Source organism: Orbilia oligospora (genome assembly GCF_000225545.1).
Source record: "Orbilia oligospora ATCC 24927 unplaced genomic scaffold scaffold00054, whole genome shotgun sequence".
NCBI lineage: Eukaryota > Fungi > Ascomycota > Orbiliomycetes > Orbiliales > Orbiliaceae > Orbilia > Orbilia oligospora.
Genome location: NW_011645611.1, coordinates 836,895 through 862,219, shown reverse-complemented (window position 1 = coordinate 862,219; position 25,325 = coordinate 836,895). Strand labels below are relative to the sequence as shown.

At 45.5% G+C, this 25,325-nt stretch overlaps 9 protein-coding genes across 9 annotated transcripts; 4 read left to right on the top strand and 5 right to left on the bottom strand.

The window, feature by feature from the left end:
* Positions 1-1,036: 1,036 nt before the first annotated feature.
* Positions 1,037-2,100, top strand: AOL_s00054g279 (uncharacterized protein; the record flags this gene model as incomplete). Its single annotated transcript, XM_011121595.1, has 3 exons — positions 1,037-1,226; positions 1,337-1,579; positions 1,679-2,100. 3 exons carry the CDS (start codon positions 1,037-1,039, stop codon positions 2,098-2,100), a joined length of 855 nt encoding a protein of 284 aa, XP_011119897.1.
* Positions 2,101-3,659: 1,559 nt separating this feature from the next.
* AOL_s00054g278 (uncharacterized protein) lies at positions 3,660-5,492 on the bottom strand (the record flags this gene model as incomplete). The annotated part of the gene is made up of 5 exons (XM_011121594.1): positions 3,660-4,231; positions 4,296-4,600; positions 4,671-4,812; positions 4,873-5,193; positions 5,285-5,492. 5 exons carry the CDS (start codon positions 5,490-5,492, stop codon positions 3,660-3,662), a joined length of 1,548 nt encoding a protein of 515 aa, XP_011119896.1.
* A 1,654-nt stretch (positions 5,493-7,146) lies between these two features.
* AOL_s00054g277 (uncharacterized protein) lies at positions 7,147-8,705 on the bottom strand (the record flags this gene model as incomplete). Its single annotated transcript, XM_011121593.1, has 3 exons — positions 7,147-7,281; positions 7,352-7,561; positions 7,641-8,705. 3 exons carry the CDS (start codon positions 8,703-8,705, stop codon positions 7,147-7,149), a joined length of 1,410 nt encoding a protein of 469 aa, XP_011119895.1.
* Positions 8,706-9,340: 635 nt separating this feature from the next.
* On the bottom strand, positions 9,341-10,738 carry AOL_s00054g276 (uncharacterized protein; the record flags this gene model as incomplete). Its single annotated transcript, XM_011121592.1, has 4 exons — positions 9,341-9,992; positions 10,083-10,435; positions 10,523-10,617; positions 10,699-10,738. 4 exons carry the CDS (start codon positions 10,736-10,738, stop codon positions 9,341-9,343), a joined length of 1,140 nt encoding a protein of 379 aa, XP_011119894.1.
* Positions 10,739-11,276: 538 nt separating this feature from the next.
* On the bottom strand, positions 11,277-13,726 carry AOL_s00054g275 (uncharacterized protein; the record flags this gene model as incomplete). Its single annotated transcript, XM_011121591.1, has 3 exons — positions 11,277-12,197; positions 12,265-13,532; positions 13,603-13,726. The coding sequence occupies 3 exons, from the start codon at positions 13,724-13,726 to the stop codon at positions 11,277-11,279; spliced, it is 2,313 nt and encodes a 770-aa protein (XP_011119893.1).
* Positions 13,727-15,210: 1,484 nt separating this feature from the next.
* AOL_s00054g274 (uncharacterized protein) lies at positions 15,211-16,137 on the top strand (the record flags this gene model as incomplete). Its single annotated transcript, XM_011121590.1, has 1 exon — positions 15,211-16,137. One exon carries the CDS (start codon positions 15,211-15,213, stop codon positions 16,135-16,137), a length of 927 nt encoding a protein of 308 aa, XP_011119892.1.
* Positions 16,138-16,629: 492 nt separating this feature from the next.
* Positions 16,630-17,850, top strand: AOL_s00054g273 (uncharacterized protein; the record flags this gene model as incomplete). The annotated part of the gene is made up of 1 exon (XM_011121589.1): positions 16,630-17,850. The coding sequence occupies one exon, from the start codon at positions 16,630-16,632 to the stop codon at positions 17,848-17,850; it is 1,221 nt and encodes a 406-aa protein (XP_011119891.1).
* A 110-nt stretch (positions 17,851-17,960) lies between these two features.
* AOL_s00054g272 (uncharacterized protein) lies at positions 17,961-19,197 on the bottom strand (the record flags this gene model as incomplete). The annotated part of the gene is made up of 5 exons (XM_011121588.1): positions 17,961-18,378; positions 18,456-18,699; positions 18,771-18,941; positions 19,000-19,044; positions 19,101-19,197. The coding sequence occupies 5 exons, from the start codon at positions 19,195-19,197 to the stop codon at positions 17,961-17,963; spliced, it is 975 nt and encodes a 324-aa protein (XP_011119890.1).
* A 3,446-nt stretch (positions 19,198-22,643) lies between these two features.
* AOL_s00054g271 (uncharacterized protein) lies at positions 22,644-23,603 on the top strand (the record flags this gene model as incomplete). The annotated part of the gene is made up of 3 exons (XM_011121587.1): positions 22,644-22,658; positions 22,722-23,195; positions 23,259-23,603. The coding sequence occupies 3 exons, from the start codon at positions 22,644-22,646 to the stop codon at positions 23,601-23,603; spliced, it is 834 nt and encodes a 277-aa protein (XP_011119889.1).
* Between the last annotated feature and the right edge of the window lie 1,722 nt (positions 23,604-25,325).

The following is a 25,325-nucleotide window of genomic DNA, read 5'->3' as shown; positions in this document are numbered from 1 at the left end:
ATTAGATAATTCGCCTCGGCAGCCGTTTAAGTTCAACCTTAAGCTTAGTTGTCGAATTCGCGAAGGTTATGCTAATCTCCAAGCTCTGGCCCACATCCCTGTCTCGTATAAACGTCGAAGTGCTGAATTTCCTATTTGGGACCGTATAGAGGCCGCAACACGCTTCTATACGCGTATAGTTCTATTCGAGAAACAGCTCAGTCGCCACGATTTCATGCAAGCATAGCTCCGGATTTTCTCTGAAATTAAATTTCCGGGGATAGTTACATCCGCAGCTATTCTTGTCCGTTGGTAGAAATTAAGGTGGATCAATATGTGGCCAAGCCGCATTCAATATAATTTTTCTGCTGCGGACCCGACGCAAAACGTGCCCCATATCTAGCCCCCGATATGTAATGAATCGAAGACCGGCCTATTCGGCATCCGGAAAGGCTCTTCTCATATAGATGCAGACTTCTCATTTGCGCATGCTCCCAAAACTAGTTTCTTTTAAAATCCCCTTCCCCCAAAAGCTTACGAATCTTATGTGGCGGATAAGCTTTCGTTCTCGTTTTACTTTGCAACCTTGTTTTATATCGGTCTTCGGTCTTCGTATAGAATATTTCCCGATTTAGACGTTAGTCGACAACCAACCGTTATCGATTCTCAGATTCTATAAGTATCCTGTTAGACCTTGGGCTCCTCCTGAATTCTATGTTTACCAATACACAATCTACTACGATAAAATACCCTCTCCTAGATTTCCATATTATCCCATTACCAATATTTTGGTGGTGATTCTAGGGCCTCAATCGCAACTTTCCATGGTTACATCGATATATATTTTATCCCCTTGATTTGAGCCTCAAGACTTTCACTACCATTTTATAATCCTTCTCAGTCAATCGATTAATCTTACAAATTACATTCTCCACCTCTACCGCCTTGGCTTTTGGACTAGTTTAGGTCGGATCAATACAAAGCTATTTTTACGCAACTAAGTTACGTAACGTATATCGACTCTGAGTTTCGACATATATATACAGAGAGTCGCATAATGGGCTCACATGTTATCGACACCTCGCCAACAAATGGCCGTGGCGGTTGGGTTCCATATTACTACTGGCCCAGCTTGGTCGCAGCGATAATTTTCGTTATCCTCTTCGCGGTGTGCAGCATCATCCACATTTATCGCCTCTTCAAATACAAGGGGTGGTACTTCATTCCCTTCGTTATTGGTGTACTCTGTATGTCGCTATCTCTCGTCGATCCGAAAACACAATCCCATACGTGCGATCACGTAGATCACTCGCAAATTTAAAGGCTAACCCTCTATCTCTCTTCTAAAAACCAATAGTCCAAATGGTCGGTTATGCAGGGCGTATCGGATCTTACTATGACTTCTACTCTCTTACTTGGTTCATCATGCAATCGCTCCTTATTTTGCTCGCCCCAGCTCTTTTCGCCGCGTCGATCTATATGACACTTAGCCGTATCGCAATCGCTTTGCACGCCGAGAACCTCCTTATCATTCGGGCTAAATGGCTTACTACATTCTTCGTTACTGGCGATGTTCTTTCCTTCCTTGCACAGAGTGCAGGTACGTTTAGCTCTAGGTTTCACATCCTAAGATCTTAGATACGCACAGTTCACGAAACTTTTACACACCCATACTAACCCAATATCTTAATAACAACAGGAGGCGGCATGATGGCTGCGGGTGATCAAGAAGGGGCCGACCGCGGACAGAAGGTTGTTATGGGTGGTCTCTTTATTCAAATCTTCTTCTTCGGCGGATTCATCATTATCGCCACTCTTTTCCATAATCGTCTAAATAAATCGCCCTCCCATGTTCACGAAAAGATCAAGGGTCGCAAATACCTTTTCACAATGTACTTTGCCAACGGACTCATCCTCATTCGATCCCTATTCAGAGTTATCGAATATATCATGCCTCACGACGGTCCTCTTATGAAGAACGAAGCCTACCTTTACATTTTCGATGCACTTTTGATGTTTGCCGTTGTGGTTATTTACTTGGTTGTCAAGCCCTACGGCGACCTCTTTGATGAATGGAAGCGAAGAAAGGATCTGGGAGACTTGGAGTTGACTCGGAGGTAAGCATAATATCTTTTTCTTTTCCCTTGTTCTTCCTCCCCAATTATGATTTGCTTCCCTTTTTCGTTTGCGATCAATTATGAGCATATAGCCAACATAACATTTTTTCCTGGCATCTCCAGAGACCGACCCCAAGATGGAGAAGCAGTGACTTCCAGCGGCGATATCGAATCTGCTCTATCTAGCAGAAGTTTTGCAGAGCAAAAGCCCTTCGGCAGCTCCCGCAGATAGTGTCCTCGTCCTCGAGATACTATGTCTATATTCGTCTTCACCATAGACTGACGGTATATATATCCTAACAACATATATATACCGGAACCTTTCCCTCTAAGTTTCACGATTGATGGCATAAAACCATAAACCTTTGCCTTTTTGTTTTTATACAGGCTGCACATTTGGTCCCATCTTTATTGTTCAGTTCATTTGTTAATATTTCTTCTGGATTTCTTTTTCCGGTTTCTTCTAGTTATAGATCTTCGTACTTGGTTCCTCAGCGTCATGCAACGGTGGATGATACTAGTTCATACAGAGAACTTGCATAGAATCAGATACTATATATCTCAATTCTATAGCCTGATCCTTCGGTTGTTCTAACATCTTTATTCATCATATTCTCATTACTAGCTCTTCTTCTCGCGCACTAATTAAATTAGAGCGGGTATTAAGAGAAATATTCAATCTCCTTCTGTTTTTTTTGTCATTTGGTTTTTATTCCCTTTGTCAATCCGAGTCTCATTTTTTTATCACAGTTTCATTGTTTTCTTTGTATATGCAAGCAGTTTCAAAATCCTCTTGTGAAATTATATATCAAGCGTAATGCGTGGTGTCCTTTTGTATATCAAAAATTCCTGGATGTTGTTATATCCCTCAGAGTTTTATCCATATGGCTAGCGGCTTAGACAAAAAATGCTTGAAATCGATATTGTACTTCCCCGACACGATGCTTAGTATACGTCCTCTTTAAATTTTCAATTCTATTTTTCACTAACTAGTTTTCCTTCACCGGCGGTGGTGTATCAAAGAATGAGCGTCTCCTCATGGGTGAATCTATACGATAACCGAGCAAACCTATCGTCATAAAAGGCAATCTCTCACTTATACGAAATTAAACCTGTCGCTGTGATGGCTATGCCTTACGTGCCGATCGGTATCACTAGGGTTAATGAATTATCTATGCATGCCCCACAAACCTGGTTTGTAATACATTAATAAGACGGTCATGACGAATACTGCGGGTAGACCTACGTATGCCAAATGGTTCCTTCGACCCATTCGCCTCCCTATGCCGAATATAATGATAGTTCAATGAAAATTATAAGGAAGAGTGCTTTTTTCATTGCGGGTAGTTAATCTAAACTAGGTATCAAAAAACCAATACGTACACCATAACCCGCCATATTCATACAATATACAATAGCAATACCCCAACCCCCCTACCCTATCAAGCATATGCATAAGAGAACAAAAGCCAAATACGTATACTCCAGGCAACATACCCAGACTATAGCTTATTAGCCCCCCAAAAAGGTAGGAATCTAATACGAAGAACCAGAACCCCTTTTTTACCTGGACAGATTCTTAACCCGTCCCAAAAGGTATTCTAGGTGTCTATACCCCGCTGCGGGCTGGTACTGCGGCACCATATGCCCCGCCAATTTGATTTCAATATACGTCAACCCCCTCTCTTCATACCATACCCCTAACTCTCCTTGATTATCATAAGGTACCACAAACTTCCTACTCGGCCTCTTCGAAAACCCTCGTTTCCCATTCCACACCATATTATTCAAGGATATCAAAGTTCCATCGGCTATTAATATAAAATCCAACAATCCATGAGCAACGACCGTTCTTTCGCTCTTTTCTACAACTCGAGCTAGAACTCCGCCGGGGACAGGGAATGGTGATTTATCGAGTCCGACGAACACCTCTCGCGAACTACATTCTTCCCATTCGACACGGGGCGCGTTGATGGCCTTTTGGACTTCCGGGCGGTTGAAGTATATTTTTGCACCTTCGGGGAGGTAGCCGAAGGATCCTGGGAAACCAAGGACATCCCAGAGGTTTGGGCAAGTTGTCATGATGTGGTAGATATTGAAGCAAGGGTTGATCTTTACAGCGCGATTAAATACCTCTATAATAAGATGGTTAGTGCCTTGTGGGCATCGAGGGAGGTGGATGGAAATTCTTGCACATACTATTCCAGAGTTGGCACCTAGCTGGAATCAAAGTCTTATTAACTGGCCCAGTGGGTGGGAAAGTTAGGCCTTGTTCATAAATAGCTGTGAAGCCGCATGCATCAGCCGCCTTTTGGAGTTGGGCGACCTCCTCGTCCGGAAAGTTGAAGATCGCATTGTTGCGTACGAGGAACGGAACTACTGGAACTTCTTCCAAATAGAGATCTTCGTCGATACTTGGGTCATAAAGCATAGAACCCTTAAAGTTGAAGTATTTAGTATCGGTACGGTTCAACATTGCGTCGGCGATATAGGGAATATATTTTCTGTGCCCATATATATTAGGCTTAACATTTGAGTATGAGGAATTGGCCGTAAACCAGTAGAGAAACTTACCCAGCGTAAGACTCCCCGGTAAGCCAGATACGCTTGCCATGAAGGCCGAATTTCTCCACAAAGTTCTTCAAAAAGCCAAGGAACTGAACTGCGAGCTCTTCCTCGTTCTTGATATTGGGTTCTCCTTGTGTAAATCCCGTTCCTACACAGCTCCGTCAACACAATAAGCCCTATAAACCTGATATTCGAAAGGCGGACATACCAACAGGTTGCTCAACCCAAACCATATTCGTCAAATTGACCCAAGTGTACTTATTCGGCACCGGTAGATAGGTTCCGTATTGCCATGTAAACGGGCCGTTTTCCTGTAATAGACCTTCAAGAGAGCTGCATCCTGGGCCACCGTTGAGCCAAATCACTAAATCGTCTTTCGTCTCTGGACCACCAGTGGTTGGGAAAAACCAGAACCATAGTTTTCTAGACTCGTCTTTGGAGGGAGAGATTGGAAGAAGGCCGGCGTAAGACTCAGGAATATCGAAATTAACGTCGGGGATTGCGCCGCGAGTACCATTGACCCAGAAATCTTTAGATTTTTGCATTTCGTTAGACATGCCATTTGCAATTGATTTAGATGGCACCAGCTGGCCATAAAACCCATAGAGAGATGATAATACCTTTCGTCTTCTTGTTATAAAACTTTGACTTCTTGCGAAGGATTTGGTCTCTGAGAGGAGTATACCGCTCCTGGTTCTGGCTGGATTCCTCTGCCCTCAATCCATCATAGAGCTTTTTAATTGCTTGCGGAGATTTGTTCCAGCTCGTAGAGGCCAGAGCCGCCGTGGCGAAAAGAAAGCCAAGGAGTGTGAAAAAGGCGACCTTCATAATGACAAACCGAGTCACCTTCGATGGCGCTGTATGAAGAGCTTTAGGACTAGATAACGATAGAAATGGCAATGTGCAATATGCAATGCGCGCACAAAAATTTGCAATCAGCCCAACAATCGCCTACTGAAGATCGAACAGAACAAAATGAAAGTGAAAATAAAAATGTAAGGAACACAAATGAAGGCTACTCGCGCTCGAGCCTACAGCCATAATACAAACGGGTATATACCGCATTGCGCTCGTATATTTATACGTCGAGCAGAACGTGAGAGATCGTCAGGTAGTATCGCGCGCGACGGCGGGCTCCAGCTGCAGCGTCAATCAAGCAACCCGTTTGGGAAGGTAGCGCCTTATCCGTCGTATCCGGGAAATGTCAAGCATGGGTTGTCGACATCTTCGGTGCCTGAAAGTAGACAAAAAGAGTGGGGAATCAGAAAGCTTGAACAGGATCAAGCATTCTGGGCAGGCCGGGTTGATGTTAAATGGTATCGTGAGAAATAGGTACCTTCCCTTTTATTGCTTGCGGCGGACGATCCCTTTATGATACAAGATAACCATTGCCCAGTCATACATAGGTACACACATGCCAGAGATAAAGAAGGGCTGGAAATTTTCAGGACCAAAAAAATAAAACTGTGACGAGGACCCTGCAGATATATGGAAATAGATGATTGGCTCGTTGTTGAGAGCATACTCGAATTGGCCGAAGTGACGATGTTGTTAAACCATTCAGCTGGTGTTCAGTTTTCAGCTGCGTGTGTCCCTTGCTGCGTGTGCTGCCAGTCAGGATAATTCTGCATCCTGACGACGCCATCATTTCAATAAGGGAAGTTCCGAGCGACGGCCAGATCCAACAAAAACCGCGCATACAGACCGTGACCGCTGCTGCATGCTGCAGCATAACTAATTACTGTTCATGATGATTTATGCGGTGGATAGCTTGAGAATTAGAGACCAAAAGTGTAGATAAGTGTATTGCACTTAGCATCATGATAGATGCTCGACGATTTCCTGCGAGAGTAGCAGCTTCCCATTGCAGCCTTCCGCTGCTGATACCTGCTCCATCCAGCAGGTCGTGGTTTTGACCCGGTTGGGTTGGGTTGGGGCTGTCAAGAAGGTGTGTTGGTCACACAGCCAATCCCTATGCCAAGCCAAGGCCTGGCAGCACAGACACAGGCTCTAGCCTCTGTATCACCCGGTTCTGAAATAATTCGCTCGCTACGGCGGCTGGAAAGATTCGAAGTCGAAACTCGGCTTCGAGTACGTAAGCTTAAGGCTAAATTTAACAGATCCAGTCCTCAGAGTCCGGTACCGGCTACCGTAGCCATCAACTGCAAGACATGCGCATGCCTTACAATGCATATATTAATCGGTATCCCAGGTATCTAGATCCAAAAGGCCTTCTGGCATTTTATAATTTCGTCCAATTGGCCAACAATAACTGAAATAAAGCTCCCGGCTCTAGCTAGGTATGATGCTAACATACCCTCCAACAAAGATAGCTTGCTAAGTTGGTAAGAATGTTAATTTACAAATTGAACATGTCTGGTCTCGAACATTGAACTGTGTCAATGTAAGGTGTCTGGCTAGAGCACCCTATTATCATGCTTCAAGAAACATCATGCATACTTATCCATACTTCTTATATAGGCTATAGTTCAACTCGGTTCATCATCCCGGCATCCTTCATGGCCTCAAAGACCTTGAGGAGTTCATTCCCATTCGACGACGCAACATCCGGGTTTGGATAATACCAAGCTGCGACCGCCATAATTAAATATATAATCTATATATTTTGTCAGTATAGTATCGCGATATTCATACACAATGGGGATAGAGAGGCTAGATATACATACCACTAACAGTGCCCCCTCCAAGTAGTTGCATTCATTGTCCCTTAGGAAATTCCCGGTCACCAAGATAGAGAGTACCAAGAGGGTAATCATAAATATTTCGAAATTCAGATCGATAGGCTTGTTAATGACCCAGCCAACAATAACCACCAATGGCGCATTGAACAATGCCGTTTGAATCGATGGTGCAAGGCAATGGAAGAGCGCAAGATTCTATATTAATTGAGGCGACACCATCGATCGATTAGCATAATATCCCCGAAAGCATTGTATTGGCACACCGAACACATACCATCTGTCCATCCCAAGCTTCATCTACAGCCGTCAAATGTTCAGCAGCCTTCTCCACCAGTGGGAGTAATATCAAACCCAAAAACTGATCAGGGATCCCAGCTTCAACGACATCCTCGATCTTCTCCACAAGAATAATTGCGAAGAGCGTGACCAGTGCGATTGATACTGCCAAAGCAAGTGTGCACTCAGTAAACGTAAACTTTGGTTTCTCGGCATCGTTATGGCGGTCAAGATCCCTATGCTCATCTGCCTCAATGACCTCGTCAAAGATACTATGGTGGGTCCGAGCATTAAACCAAATGTAGATAATAAAGGCAATAATTAGGAGGATTGAAGTTGCTTGACTGATCTTGAGGACGTCATGTTGAAGCCTGCCGTTGGTGTACTTTGGCTCTTTGAAAAATTCCAGATCCGGCACAGCCGACCCTTTAAGAGCAGAGTAAAATGCACTAGGGATCAGTAGACCAAACCCAGCTACCAACAGTAAACCACTTCCAACTTCGCTGACAGCGGAGTGGAAAGTTTGAATTTGCATTCTGATACCCCCAACAAAGAAACACATCCCCAAGCAAAGTAGTAGGTTGGTGATTATGGATCCCAAGATAGCGGCTTGAATAACAGGGATCATATTAGCGTTCCCGGCATGGCCTTTCTCAACCTTATGCTTCGCAAGAAGCGTCAAAAACAAAATGATCTCCACAATGGACCCAAAAGTAGTTTCAATCAAAATCCCCGAAACTTTTGGTAACTTTCTAGCAAACTCCTGGCCTGCAAACCCGAGTAAATTAGCCACGGGAACCATGGCGATATATGTTAACGCAAACACCACGAGCGGCGTTGCAGGAAGCACATAACGGGCCAGGATGGCAATTGGCACAAGAGGCCAAAGCCAATTGACAGCACTGGAAACTTTATTCGAACTCCGCCAAAGGACCTTGAAGAAATGAATAGGGTGGAAACCGCTACGGCCACTTTCGCCCTCTGGGTTTATTTCAATGGTAGGGAGTAGAGGTTCTGACTCCCCAAGGTGCGAACCAACGCCGTTCTGGTGATTTGACGTCATGATTTTACTGCCAATTGCAATTGAAAGCTAAAGGTAGAAAAGGAGAACAAGTTTTGGGGTTCCACAAGAAATCTCCGACGAGAGGGAAATACATATACTCGAACCTTGACATCAGCTGCCAAGTTTATCAACGGGGCTGGAAGCACAGTTGTACATGTACAAGCTATCTAGACGCCAAGGGGCCGCGAGGAGGCCGATATCCCCACGCGCCCAACTGCCTTTCTCTTATGATGGAGAAGCTTTCATGCTTGTGTGGGTCTGAAGGAGGCTTGGTTGTAAAGCCTAACGGAAAGGGGTTTAGTTTGTCGATTGACGAGATCGAAATCGTGAATACGATTCGTCAGAACCAGGTGCTTAAGCTTGGGATTTCTTGGCCGGGTTTAAGAGCTGCAGCTTCACGTCAGAACTTTAAGTGCAGAATGCATGCACATTGTATAACATTCAAATATGATATCTTTCAAGAGTACGTAGGTAGCTAACAATACCAATCTGCGACTCGGCTCTAGCACAATCGCACAGGATTAACATACAAGGGCATTCCGAGAACTCCCGTCCACAATAGTTAAAAATTGACATAAAAATTGCATGAAAATGATAAGAGAAACAGTCAAACTTCACACGTGCATCCTCGAAATTTAAACCCTCCTTCCATCTCTCGTCGGCTTCGTTAAGTGGATTGCGGGATCAAGCCCCGGCTCAACTTCCACCTGCACTGGTGCCTCGAAATCCACAATAGTCGGTCTATCTCCCCACGCCCCGTTCTCCCTTGTCCATACCCTTTGCGTAATTACATTTACCAACCCAGAAGAGAACATATGAATTTTATCATGGCCAATATATTTCAACGACGCTACCGCAAGCCTCGTACCGGGCGCCACACTCTCCCCGTCTATCCTCTCCGAGCCCTCCCAGTCACCTTCCCATAATACCTCGTTAATCCTGTTATATGCATCGACATAGTATAATGCTGCTATTTTGTTCTTTTCTACTGTAATAGCCGCTAGTGGAGTTCTAAACGGTGCTGCATCTACTCCTATTTTGCTTGTTGACCATTTGGTACCCTTGTACGTGAACTCTTGAATAGAACCCTTAGCTGTTTGGAAGTAACCACGGAGTTCTGGTTTATCCTGAGCTAGATTGATGAATGATAGAGATGTACCGCGGAGTGGAGAATCGTCGTCGTAGGCGGATACTGGGCCGCTCAGAGTTGCGCCTTTCGTCCAGGTACCAGCATTACAATCGAGACAATGCTCTTCGATTGTGCCGGCTTTAGATTGGTAGTATAGCCTATAGTATATCCCCAAGGTAAAAATCAGAAGATGTACTTACTTTGGTATAAAAAAAAAGACGTTTAAAGAAGGTAGTACAATCAATTACCTAAAATGCGTCTGACTCCCCGCTCCCCACTTCGTCACCGCAAGACTACTAGTCGGACAAACCGTAATTCCCAAACAATCATTCGTCTGACTACCATTCTTCCAAATGACCTCCCTAATTTTGAAACCGGTGCTGATGTAAAACAAATGCGTGGTCGGATTGCCAGTGTCGTAGCGCACGACTGCAGCGAGCGGTGTATGCATCATTGCGGCTTCGTCTGTACCGGGTCTGGCAAGGGATTGACGGAATTTGGTCTCCCATGCGTTTTCTTCTTCTGGTTCTTTAGTACTACCACGTTTGTAGGAAAACGTTAGGTCGTGAAGTTCGCCCCAGTAGCTTTGGCAGAATATTTTCTTAAAGAAGGTAAAGAACATAATGTCAGTAATGCATTCTAGGGAGTAGGTCAGTACACTTCTATCTGAATTGGTCAATGTACATACCATATGCATTGTCGCATGGGGATAGTCAAAAACTTCTACGGCGGCATAGTGGGTTTGCCATAGGAGGCCGTCGTCGTGGTAGTGGTTACCGATTGCTAGATGAATTACTCCAAATCAGTTCCCCCAATGGCAGATACAAAGATCTGTCGACGACACCATAGCATATATGCGCATACCGTCAGGGTCAACATTGTCATCTCTGGCTTCGAACGGCATCGTTTTTTTTGGATGATTGTTAAGGCTAAATTGTTACTGTTTTTTTCGTTTTTGTTTATAAAATCAGAAGAGAAACCGTCGCTGGATAGGTCGATACACTGGCAGTAATGTGCTCTCGTGCTCAAACTTCTGAACGTTAGGTTCATGGGATTCTAAAAATCCATAGCACAGACCAAGCCGGAACGGCCCCGCTTTTATATTTGCCAGAAAGGCCCCCCGGACCTCTCCGCATTTATCGTAATCAATCTTCTCCCCCACATCTCCTCCCCGCCTTATCAATTAATCCCTCTTCTACAACGCGAAAAATGCAACACGTAATGCGCGATATCATGACAGTGGGGTGACCTTGGTCCTTGTATTTCCTTGTTCTTACGGCTAAGATAATGCGGCTATTACATTTGCCAGTTGAGAAGAAAGAATGAAAAAAAAATATGGTTCCGTGTACTTATCTCGTGTGACAAATTTCTGCAACTAGTAACGCGACTAGCCCAGAATTTCCTGCATCGGGTGTGCAACGGCCACATTCTGGCGTGTTCGTCTAATAGCCCCACCCACCCTCATCTTCGTCCCGACGGCGCCTTCGGTAACTATCGTCTTCTTCCTCTTCTCCCTCATCATCGCGGCGGCGGCGGCTATATCCTTGGTCCTCTTCCTCTTCCTCTTCATCATCATTGCGACGGCGACGATACCCTTGGTCTTCTTCCTGTTCTTCCTCTTCGTCGTCGCGGCGACGACCTCCATAACTTTCCTCTCGACTTTCATAGCGTTCGGTGCGCTGCTCGTAGCCGCCGTAGTCCTCACTGCGTTCCTCATGACGTTCATATCTAGTATAAGATTCCGACTCATCATTGCGGCTGACATATGTCTCTTCTTGGCGACTGTAAGATGATTCCTGGTTTCCCGAAGAGCTGCCCCCTAGGAAGGAGCTCAAGAAACCGCCGAAGCCACCACCACCAGAATAGTCTCCACCACCACTACCACCAGTTTCAGGGATATCTGTACCTGTTTGTTGCTTAACATATCTCGAAATCCCACCGGTGATATTGTCAACGAGAGCGTCGGCAACCTTTCCCGCAATACGATCTTCAAGCGAACCACCCTTGGCGAAATTGTTGTGCATGCTTAGTGGTCCTCCACATCCGTGCCCGGTATCAAGTTGGCCCTGGTGGTTTTCCCCATTCTCAACGCCCTCTCGTGAGAGCCATCGGCGGTGTTCCTCCTTTACGTCATCGGGCATGCTGTTCCACCAGCCCTCGACGGAGCTGAACATAACGCGGCGACCTTCCTCGGCGCCATCTTCACCCTGATCACGCTGGGCGGGGTGGTAGAGAACACCGTTGACAATGCGAGTCATGAGACGGTCGACATCAACGCCTTCATCATCCCATGCCTCCATGATCTGTGGAACAACCCAGCCGACGACAGCTTGAGCGGTCTTGCCAGAGATTCCATTAAGAACCTATGGTTGTATATATTAGTAATTGATGATTTAAGTTAGAACGCAAAACATGAACCAAGATACTTACATTAGAAAAGTGATCCTTAGATAACATAGAATGGGTTGGATCCGTAGAATAGTCATCCTCGAAGACAATATGTTGCTCCCTCCTGCTGCTCTCAATGATTTCATTGGAACCGGAGTGTAACTCGTTCTTGACTTGTCTGATGATGGGGACAACGAATGGTGCGATGATAGTAAAGACCCACATGGACATCCTCTGCTCAAATCTCTCCAAGATCTTACTAAGGAGGGGAATGCTCTCAACAAACTTGCTAAGATCCTTCATGAGATTGTCATGAAATTCAATAGCGGGCATAATTTGCCTGAAAACGTTCTGGGCGTATTGTGTGAACTCTTCAGGGTCCCGGGGTGAGATAGAGGCATTCTCCATCTGGCTGTTGTGGGCGTTATCTTGAATTTCATTCATCTTATTCTTTTTATCGCCACCATTGGGAATCATGTTAAAGACGTCCTGGAGAACACTGTCTTCAGGGTTGGCTTCAGCGTGTTCAAGCGCTCCCTCGAGTTCGTCGATTTCATTCTGGGTAAGCTTATCTGAAACCTCACCGGTGACAGAGTGGAGGAAATCGACACCACCAAAGGTACCGGTAACGATTGGGTAAACTTGGCGGCGAGCTCCCGGGATAGACATTCTAGTATCACGACCAACGTGTGGGAAAACATCGGTTTCGCCCAACTCAATGAGGACCAGCTCAGTGTAGTTGCTGTGGGCCAGGTAGTCTTCGAGGCAATGGAGGCCAGTTCCAAGCAATCGAAGGGCTTCATGAAGGTCTGCATCATCACCACGGCTTCTACGGCCGAGTTCAATGCATTTGGAAAACAGTGCTCGAACGTGTTTAGCGGAGGTCATGATTCCAGCTCCTTCGTTGGCAATGTAGTTCTTCATTCCAGTCTCAGGGTCGATGGCCAGCTCGACCTCCTCATCAACCGGAGCACGGAGCCTTCTATCATACTGACGAGCATCGATATTGTCGGCGTAATTCTTGGGGTTGTCAATATGGTCTTCAGGACGGTAGCAACCGAGACGGGCAGCGGTAACCTCGAACTCTCGAGAACCGTAGCCGAATGTCATAAAGCCGAGAACGGACAGGAGAAGACGAATGGCTTCAGCAGAGACTGATTTGACAGTTCCAACGTCAATGGCTTGAGAATAATCTCGAAGCCAGTTTCCGAAGTAGACACGGGATACGTTTAATTTGTTGAATTTCTTGCCGCCTACACCTCGAGCCATAAGGATGGTAAGGAGGACATCTTCGATATCGCCATGACGCCCTAGAAGAAAACAATTATGAGTAAATGTTCATACTTGCACAAAGTTAGATCAAAAGACTATAGCACCTACACCTAGCACCTTCAGCTTTGCTGATATCTGCGATATTACCAGCACCGAAGGCAAGAGTAGGACGAGTGTAGACGAGGAGGATGACCAACGCCAAGAGGCCGACGTTTGGCGACAGGGAAAACATTTTGGTAAGAATCTTTCAGACTGGTGGATTGTGATGCATGTACTGTACGTGGTGATGAATGCTTGGAAGGATTCGGAAGAGTTTGGGAAGAGCAGATGATGGGAAGATGAATCGGGTGGGGGAGTCGATGTTATGGGTGCTTGCTCGAGCTCTCTCCCTTCAAGGCGTTGTGCAGGCAGAGACCAGGCATGTGAGGGAGGGCTGTCGGCACGGCCCTGAACCGACTGGCTCGCCAGCTGAAGCTCCCCACATCAACCCTAACAGCTCTGTACCAAGACGCTGCAGCTTCGATGGATCTTTACTTGGCCTGCCTTAGATATGTATCACGTCCTTTCGAGATTACGAGTCCCCGATGGATCGAATTATGAACTATCTGTAAGTGTCACTAGCTCCCCCGTCTACGACTAAAGAGTTCATATGACCCTTGAAGTGAAGATTTTTTTATTTCAGCTTCAGTCTAGGTAACAACCGCATTTAGAATCTGCAAAATTTGTGCCGTGACGTGCAAACTACCCCGCTCACGCGGAACCGCCATAGGGCGGAGATATCCCATTCATCATGATACAGAAGTCCTCGTTCATTGGCTCCCTGCAGGCATATCCCTGGTACCAACATTTCGAGCAATCGCAGCCCCTTGCTGTTTCAAGGCTCAGGTGTAAATGCATATCGTGTTGAGCGTCCTGTCCAGCATGTGCGGGACGAAAGACTCGCAACCCATGAGAGGAGGCCCAAGCTCCCTGACTTCGCTTTTGGCCTCGTTAAGGGATCTCTGATTAGCTTCAACGTTATCTTCAACGTACTTCATCAAGATATGTTCAGTTCTTCACCGCGAATTGCATTTGTGGACTCTGAGCATCTACGCGTTTTCTGAAAGGGTACAACGTCGGGGACCAGGGCTTGCGTGGACAAGCCTGGGATAAGCGAGAATTCCATTCGAAAATGTTAATACTCAGATTTATTGTATTCCTTGGCTAGAAGAACTTTTCATACGATGGAATTTCTAGACCATTTTGTTGCTGCGGTCGTCAAGCGGTGAAACTACATCTCGAGAGGACTTCGGACCATTATCCAGCCCCGTGCACGATCGTGGGGATAGCGTTAGCTATTAGGTAAGGTTTCACGAAACTGAATACCCAGAGGAATGAACAAAACTCGCTTACGTCGACATGGACACAATTATCTCGGCCGGCCTGCAATTTGATGACCGTTGCTGACTTCCAACAAATTTTCAAATGCCACCGTATGATCAATTGATCAAGATGGCGTCCAAAAATCGCATTTCTTGGTATCAAGGCGGATATTTCGTCGGACCTCAATTCCGTCTGCGAGGTCGGGTAGACCTATAAAGTCTGCTGTTTCTATCGTCTTGGTGATAGAAAACAGAGTAATCATCAACAAGCAGCAATATCTAAATTCATAGATTCACTGCATTCTCATACATTAAAGAAACTATAGACACTATTGTACAGAATCAACTATCCAAAATGAAGGTTCTCATCCTTGGAGCAACTGGCAAAATGGGGGGCGGTATGGTAAAGGCTCTCAAAGATAGCCCACACCAACTGTATGCTCTATCCCGCGACCCTACCTCTGCTAAGGCAGAGGCTCTCAAATCCAACGGAGTCACTGTCTTCAAAGGCGACTTTGATGACCGAGATTCCCTCGATCAAGCCCTCTCGGCCGGTATTGACTCCGTCTTTTTCACCACTGTTCCAGACCTTCAAGGTGGAGACAGTGACCTCAGACAAACCAAGAACATCATTGATGCAGTGAAAGCTGCGGGCGTCAAGCAGCTCATCTACGGTAGTTTGGCATATCCAGGTACCGAAGAAGGATTCAAAACAATCCATGAATCCCTTGAACCGACCAACTGGGTTAAACTCTACTTCAATCGCAAGCTTGAACTCGATCAGCTTGTGAGGGACTCTGGAGCCCAATATTGGACCATCATTCGCCCACCATCGTTCATTCAGAACCATGTCCTCCCTGAGACAGTTGCTTTTATCTATCCAGACCTTCCCACGAAACATCAATTAAAATCTACCTTCGATCATAGCATTCCACAATGGTACGCTGATGGATCAGAAGCCGGAAAATTTGCGGCGGCCGCTGTGAACGACCCAGAAGGTCTCCATACAAAGGAAGTCAAGTTCGGCGCCGAAGCATTGACTGCCCAGGAAGTGGCCGAGAAGTTGTCTCAGGCTAGCGGAAAGCCTATCACCTTGTATCAATGGCCTGAGGAAGAATTGAAGGAAGCATTGATGACACACCCATTCCATATTACCTGCGAGATCATCTCCAAGATGGGATTCGACCCTAAAATTGGAAACGCTGAAAAGTATGGCGTCAAGCTTACACCAATTTCCGAATGGTTGGAGAACAATAAGTCTGGAACTTGGCTCAGTAGTTAAGCAACGTTTGATGCACTCAGTTCCATGTTGGAAATATTCGCAATGACTCTTTAAATTTGTTGTCAGAATCAAGTTGTGCCTAGATTCTAGGCTAGTTATCTCCACTCTTCTATCAATTTACATCTGTACTTGCAAACTACAAACTACATTTTAGTAATCAAGCCAGGCCCAAGGCATAGTCGAGGGCGTAGTTTTAGTCAGAATTCGCAGACGGTTCGCTGAGGGCGAGCTCGAGCTTTCCACCATAAAACTTGCAGCTAACTAAATTGGGGCTGCAGGTTGTGATTCAACGTGATCAACACCTACGTTTGTTAGAAGTTGATGTATAAATTGAAACAACTTCCCCTCCCGGCCGGCCTCAATTAGTTGAATTTATAAAGCTATGCTGGAAGTAGTCCACCAGACTAAGTCTTGACTATTAAAAAGCGGCCTTATTAAGTTTTCTTTCTTATGTACTGGAGCCTACCGAGCCAAAGATAGAATTTACACAGTATGGCACCAATTACCAGTCTTCCCTCTGAAGTCCTTCTAGATATATTCCACTGTGTTGGTAACAATTGGACATACCCGGAGAGAGATGCCAACGCGGACATAATCCATATTCGACAGGTCAATAGGAGGTGGAGAGTTCTCGGTCAGGACGTTCCACTGACCAATTTTTGGATTGATGTCGACGAGGTGACTCAAAGCCTCTGGAAGCTAGCCCGCAGCCTTCTACACGACGTCTCTATCGCCGCTCAAATTGAGGAGATCTGGGTCCGTTGGTCCCGTCGTAAAGCAGACTACCCGGAAACATTCACCAAGCGATGGAAATGGAAAAGAGAGGATCGGGAGCGAATCAAGTTTTACCGCGGAGAGCTCGCGACTTACATATCATCTGCAACATTCGATGCCATTCTCGAGGGAGTCAACTCGGAAGCTTTACTTCCTTTCATTTTCTGCTTCACCACAAACCTAAAGGATTTAAGACTTGGGCGTGTAGAAGCCTTACTAGTTGCCCGTGTCTGGTTTGCTAATGGGGCCGGAGCTCAAGACATTCGGGAAAGTCTTGGACCGGGACTGGATGAGGAAGTATTCAAATATATCGAGGATGAAGTCGACGGTGAAGAATACATATACGACTGCGATGATCGGCCCGACGATTTCTACCAAACCGACATTTTTTTCGCAAAGCATATGCCACCAGAGGCTGAGGAGGAAGGCGCCCTTTGGTTGCATGTCAATATGGGCACACCCGGAAATTATCTTCCAGGTCTAAGGAAGGTCACACACCTGGAAAACAGATATACTGAGCATCAATTTTTTTTGAGTGATCTCAGTGGCTGGTCGGCAAAATACATCGCACCTCTCTTGCTACTTCCAAGCCTTGAAACCCTAGAGATCGAATGCCACGCCACGATCGGTGGGAGGAGGAACAAACTTCACTATCCACTTTACATTCCATTTGAACCCTACAGAGGACTAAAATCAAAAGTTAAACAGTTAAACCTTATAGATGGGAGGATGAGATTGGAAGATTATGACGCAATTGCAAGCATAACGGAGAGCCTTGAGCATTTGCAGATTTATCACAGTGACGTGCACAATGAACTGTCAGATAAGGATCTTGCATACATTGCCACATCGTTCCGACTATACAATGAGCGCACATTAGCTCTGAATCGGATCTTTATAAACGATTTACCTGGAACCGGGATGGAGGGTGTTGAGTGATATTTTATCTGAAAATTAAGTGGTTTAAAATAAGGCTTCAAATGGTTGTATAAATTATATAACAAAGTTTTAATCGTATTTACAAAGAGACTTGAATTTCTCTCATACATTTACAAGCAGCTTCCGGACACAACGCTAGCAGCGCTAGCATTGATCTTATTCTTCAAAGCATTCGAAGAACATTGCAGTCCCTTGATAAAGGACCTCGCCATATGATCAGCACCAGTAGGACTAGTATGTGTGTGATCCTTAGGATAAACAGCATTGGTCGCAGAGGCACCGAGTCTCTTGTAAAGGTCCATAGAATACAACCAGTGGTTGACATATGTAGTACCAGTCCTAGATGCCGAAGTTTCGGTATATGGAACAAATCGAACGGGATTGCTAGTACTTGGGAATGTTGTCACGCCTTCCCAAGGGTTGTTAGGAGTCTGTGAGGACAATATAACGATTGCGCCTTTGGCCTTGAGGGCGTTGGCTGCCTTTTCAAGATATGCGGAGAAAGTAAGGACGGTTTCGGCGACGCCACTTCGGGATGTTACAACGTTAGTATATACTCTAATATACTGAATTCATAGTTAACTTAGCTAGCGGGCAAGACATACTTATAAGTGACTGGGCAAGTCTCCGAGCCCGTTCCAGGGCAGTCTGTTCTTCCGTTATCGGTACTAGTCAAGCTACCACCATCGTTGTGACCAAATTCGATAACCACAAAGTCTCCGGCCTTGACGAGACCAATAACGGTGTTGAAGCGACCCTCACGGGTATAACTTCTTGCGCTACGTCCGCCGATAGCTTGGTTGTTTACTGTGATTCCGGTGAAATATTTGGCAACTTGATTGCCCCAGCCTATATGATATCAAATTATGAGACATCATTGATCCCTTGGTTTAAATGGAGATCTTTTAAACGCAACGTACCATCAGTAGAACCGTCGTTAGCTCCACTCTTAGCCATAGTAGAGTCACCGCAGAGATACAACGTAGGCGTCGGATTCGATGCGGCGGTAGTCGTGGTTGCCGCTCGAGTCGTGGTAGTCGTGGTTTTTGTCGTGGTCCCTGCGGCTCCTGGTAGACACTGAGAGTACCAGTCTATTATCCGGATCTTAGTCAATCATGGAGCTCATGAAATATGAATTTGAATGCTTACCATTGGAATAGGTGCATGTATAACCGCTCACGCATGTCGTTGGCCCTAATCAGGACTATTAATTCTTTTCCCAATGCATGGATTTAGAAAATGGTATATACCAGTCCATCCACTACCGCCACATTGTCCCCAAGCCGTCTGTTGAGCGGCTGCTGCACCAATAATAACGGCCCCCGAGATAAATCCCTTAGTATACATGGTTGAAGAGTTTTGTCGGATCTCAAAATATGGAAATCAATACCAGATGTCTTACTTGGATCAGAACGGTGGAAACGAGTCCCTTATTAAATAATTTTATGGGCTCGAGCTAGAAGTCGAACCATGGTTCTTTGAGCGCATTTCGCCAGGAGGACCCCAGAATTATGGGGATACTGACGAATTTCCGCCGAATTGTCCCAGCGTATAGACGGAGTTTCAGGGAACAAGTGAAGTTATCTCATTGCCCTTGAACCCGGCATATCTCACTTTACTTGTATCCCTCGGGAGCATACATCCGATGCCAATACTCACTAAAGAGGTAATTCGCCAAATTCGGATGCGGAGGGCAAGGGTTATCCAAAGTTATCCTAAGAAATCATTAAGCTTTTGCCGATACGAGCTTAATAGAATTTGGAGGTGTATACGAGTCGGGAAGGGAACATGATTTGTGCGCCAGACGTCTCGACGTGCTTAAGCTAAGGCGTTTGGTTCGGCTAGCTCTCCAGCCCATGAGCGTTTCGCTTGGAAATTTTGCGACTTGCCCTTTCGCGTACCGGACCGGTTTTCCCACTGAACACGGGGGAGATATACATTTTGGGCATGTTACTTGCTTGGTATTGATGAATCCAAGAAATGGAAAAGCAAGGTTTGTGATGCGAGAGATAAAATAAATCCTCCAATTGCAAGCCCCCTTCGTCCGATATTTTGAAGTTTTTCTACCACCGCGGTTTTGTACTAGGTAGCTATGATCGCTTGTGTCAATGAATCCGTTACCGAGGTTGCAGCATATGTAGAGCTAGAACGAACTCAAGTTCAACAGTCCTGTCGCTTCGGTTTTTTTTTGTTCGTAGGGCCCAGCTGAGGCAGAACGAGTTCCAACCTACATGTAGGCAATCGTAGCACTTAGAGCTATAAATTTTAGTGATAATCCAGCCAACAAAATAAAATTACAGCCTTTTGATATGCTATAATCCCAGTCTCGTAACCAGACTTCTTTATCTCGTAAACCAAGCAATTAATTATGGTTTAAGAGATAAAGACTTCTGCAATCCATCAATGCATTAGATATTTATTGATTTGAATACTATTTTATCCTTATCGATATATATATATATATATCTCTCTGAATGAGAACCCAATTTTGTCTCAACCTTATCGCACATTTCAAATTTCTGAGATGTAAATTTCCAAGTTGGCCCCGGCATGTCTGGCTTATATTATAAATTTACACCATGCATGTTCGTACTCACCCGCACAAGGCGCCTAGGCCGTATTACATTCATTCATTCATTCGTAGCCTTATTCTGTGATCATGGCCATCTACTGATCACAAAATATTAATGTTATGAAGTGTTCAAACTTCTTAAGTGCAGAGTATTGATATATTGAATTCACGGTCAACTCTTAAGCTCTTTATCCCGCAACTGTGAATTTCCTATATATATGCGTCAATGCGTGCATAATACTGCCTGTTCTTAAAGCTCCTATCCGCAATATACCAGGAAGCTTCGAGCCCACGACTCCGCAAAGTATGATCATAAAAGGACTAAACTCGACAATTCTTCAGTGTTCTCATATAGAGTCCAACGCAAAAATCCAATTTTGTGAAACACGCATGTAATTGTGCAAAATCAACGAGACCATGCAAAATAGCCTCGAGGCTACATGCAAAATGGGTTTGCCATGTCATTAACAGCATGTGGCGCCGAGTTGGCCATGTCGATCTAGCCTCATGCCGGGTTACCCGTTGGACTATTTTAGGGTGAGTAATCCTGGTCTCTCTTGAGCTATTGCCGCGAGACCTGGGCTCAAATCCAGTCTTTATTGGGAATAAATGCTGCTATATATGTGATTTTTTATGTTAATCAAGAGCTGGTCCCAGACTACCTGCAAGGACGAGGGAGTTCTTTATATGTAATAGCTACTCACAAGAATCACCTACAGCGCTTGGACCCTGTGAATTGTGCAATTGTGGTATTTCAAGACCAAGAAACCGGGAATAAATATACTTGCGTATACATCCATTGCAACGTTTCATTCGGCTGTTTGTGCTGTGATAACTTCTCAATAGCCCCATACATGAATGTATCTAACCATTTCTGCAAGTCTCATCGGGTTGCCCCTGCATTAGCTTTGCATCTACGACGCACGGGAAGTGATTTTTGGGCATATTCCGTATAAAAGACAAATAGAACAACCCGCAATGGATTTGTCCGAAGTGACGTAAGCACAGCCAGACACAACTGCGCACGGCCAAGCCCAGCAGCTGGGACGATTTGATACCGTTCATGTTCACTTTGGAGAGCTCGCCGAATTCGATATCCATCTTCAGCTGCATCGCACTATCTGACATGCATCATCCAGATCGATTGCTACAACTTCAATCCGATATAGTAGTCGTGCCGCATTTGTTACCGAATGTCTATGTGGTACTTTTTTAAATTTAGCGTTGAGTTCCGCCTTTTAAACTTAGGCGCCGTATAGGCATCTGCGTGAGGCTTTGGCCGCAAAGCTGGATAAAAATGGAGTTTTCCACGAACAGGTGGGACAACAAGCAGATTCTGATGTGACTCCTGACACATAGATGCCTGTATTTCATGGCACGGAAAGGTTTGCTGTGTTAGGCACTAAATGTGCGGACTAGCAACCTCGAGGCCTTGCGGTTCATGCAGGCACAATTTTGGGTCGGCCCCCATCCCCTCTTTGGAGGCCGCATCCGGGCCACCTTCCATCGTTGTTGGAGCCTCTCACTGATCAGATCTAAAATGAACAAACCCCTTCGCAACTTCAACGAAAGCAGGAGATTTAATGCAAATTTGAATGTTCTACTGAAATAAGGAAGGGCCTCGAATGAACAATCGAAACAGTCCAGAAGCTGATCTGAAGGCTTGACCCCTCGTCTCCGATCGTGAGGCAGGGACTGGAAAGTGGAATTTTCCTCTCCCGTGGTGGTGTGGCAAGAGCTGAGTCTAATCCAGCTATTGGCTCGCCTGTTTGCGTCCTGGGCCAACAGACCCACTACAATCTCACCCGTCTTCCAATAAACAGCCCAGAATCGGTTGAGCTGGTGCCCAAGACGGCGCAACGCTTTTTTTCTCCCTGTTAAGGTGTGGATACGAAGTCAGTGTGCTAACGGCAAACCCGGCTCCATCGGTCAGGCAGAATTACTCCCTTTAGGAGGCTGAATATATTCTTTCAGGTGTATAAGAAGTCACGATGCCTTCCCTCGAACTTCTCGAGGATCGTTCAGCGTATTGTCGTCAAAGTAGGAGATTTCTCCAATTACATTCCTTTCAACTTTCATAGTTTCTTATCATTTTCGCCTTGGAGCGACCACATTCCTTTTTTTTTATATACAGCACTTGATAAACGTTATAACCGTCTAGGTTTGATATCTAGCTATATACGTCTTTTTTATCCCGATAAAATTCAAAATCCAAATCAACATGTCGTCCTCTATCGTACGTAGAATGGGTATCTTATTTGTAAATGACATAGAAAGTCGTGCTGATAACGAACTGTAGTTGTCCATTCTTCGGTTTCTCATCATCAGCTTGATGCTGTTGTGCACCTGCGATGCTCTCCCTCTTCATAAATACTCTCATCTCGCCAAGAGACTTTCGCACCTACACTTTCACAAAAAATCAGAGGAGATCAAGCCTCGACAGACGCTAGCCGCCTTTGGGCTGGGTATCAAGGTTGCGAAGGCCCTCTCCTACTGGGGCAACACCAATACAAACGAGGGCATTGCATATAGTACCGATTCATACACCTACTATTCCGGTGGACCAGAAAACTTCCCAAGTACAAAGAACTGGATGTCGTTTGAAGCTATGTTTCAAGCCAATATACCGCTCATGAAACAAAGTTGCGGCTGGAACGGCTGGGGCCCTGATAACACTAATCGTCAGATCGGGTACATGAAGACCTACATCCAACAGGTTGCGCGCGCGTCACGGGTTGACCAGCGAGCCATTCTCGCCGTAATCATGCAGGAGGTATGTAATCGATCACGCCATACCCCAGAGGAATGCTCCAAATATGCTAACTATCAGCTCTAGTCAGCTGGCTGTCTCCGAGCTCCCACCACAAGCAACGGCGTTACCAACCCCGGCCTCATGCAGTCCCATAATGGTGTTGCCTTCGACCCATCCCGTCCAGTCACAACAATTAAGCAAATGATTGTAGATGGAACTATGGGGACAGCTTACGGAGATGGTCTTGTTCAGTTGATCAATCAATACGGCAACTACTACAAGGCTTTCCGAGCATACAACTCCGGTAGCATTGCTCCGGATGGTGACCTGAGCAATGGAAATGGTGCCACCCCTTGCTATGTCAGTGACATTGCAAACCGCCTAACGGGCTGGACACTTGCTCCTAACGCTTGCCGCGGTGGACATTAGATGCTTAAACACTTTTTTTTTGTTTTTTTTGTTTTCGTTCTTTTCGTTCAGAGCTCGGTCTCATACTTTCTTTATGATGAACGGCCCAGTGCCATTTTACTTCATGTATATACTTTTCTTTACCTTCATTCAAGATACCCCGCCGGTCTGGCTAGATTTATAAACAAAGTTTCATACTATTCAAATATTTATGCTCAGAATTCTGTGGATCTGGTGGCGCGAGTCCCAAAATCAATGCTCGAGTCTTCAATATTCCGCATCCTACGTAAACCGAGGTATATAGCCGGATCGTTTCACACGTTTACAATTTACAAATCGACGACTGGCGGTGATAATAAAGAGCGTAAAGAGCGTATTTCGTGTTGAGATGGAGAAATACCACGCAACACATCCAGTCGAGAGATGATCGACCAGAATGCTACACGAACCTTTGTCCCTTTTGGGCAAATAGGTTGTAAGTTGCACGTTTAAATTGGGGGCATTTAGCATGATTATCACTTCATTTTCATGAATTCCTGCTCGTGTAGAATTGATTTCGTGAACTGATAGTGGGGCGATAGATACCCTCAGCACCTAAACATCCCGAGATCTTAGGCGGATACGAACTGCATTGACCTGAAACACAGAGTGCGTCTCCTTGGCATTGATTCATCTTCTGGACAATGCAGGTACCGTTTGAACTTCAAGTATTTTTTGCGTAGCGCTAACAGACCTCATGCTCAGGGTGAAAACCCCGCGGGGACAGCCCCGTATAGTTTAACTAGTGGGCAGCTATTCTGATTAACTTTTCTAGGTCTCGTCAACAAGGCGGAGGTGAGCGTCCTCTAGACTAGTGTGTGCCGGCCGGAGAGTTGCGTGTCTACGTAAACTGCCTTTCAAGATTGGAGGCAGTTGCTGATTTTCGCGAGGCTCCACAGCTAGATTGAAGACAAATTTCCGTTAGTCTAACTTTGTAAGTACGGATCCTAGTAACTCGTGGCCTGGTGTACCTGTAGCCTGAAAAAGCTTAACTCAGGATCCAGAATAAAAGTTCTCGGACTAATTTGTTTATATTCAAAGCAAGATAAGACTTGCCGCGGCTTACCAGCTTCGATATCGATCCAGACTAAATCACGCGGCGTCCAACCGCTAATGTTTCTTATGGCAGTGGAAGGGTACCGAATGCCGTGGACTATTCAAGGAACTCACGAGAATTTCTCCAAGCCCCATTGTGTGTTGCGCATGAAGTTGAATAATTTCCCGTTGCGCATGAAAAAGCATAGTCCAGGCGAATTATCAGAATCCCGCCAGGCTCGGAGCCATGACACCTGAAACTGGCGGTCGCGGCCACATTCGTCTAGGCGATTTTGGGCAGGTTCGGTTGCTCGAAGTCGGACCAAAAATAGCCAAGCCAGTTCTGAGGGTACAGATATTCCCCTAGCTTGCTACGTACCTGGACCGCAGCAAGACCCTGTGTAGTATCACGATGCAAAGAGCCTACGACTTGCTGCAGCCCAATGTTAGGAGAATAGACATCGCTGTTACGTCGCTGGCTTGATACGCGCGTAGCCATATCCGTCGCTCTGCAGGAAATTCTCTGCAGATCCAAACTCCAATGAATGGAATTTGGGTGAGGGGAGTTGGATAATCCCCATAGTGTCTGAATCATGATAGAACAACGCCGTCTGGGCATGTCTTTAACGAAAGAAGCCCTTATTTCTTCTAGTTCTAATTCGAGTGCGA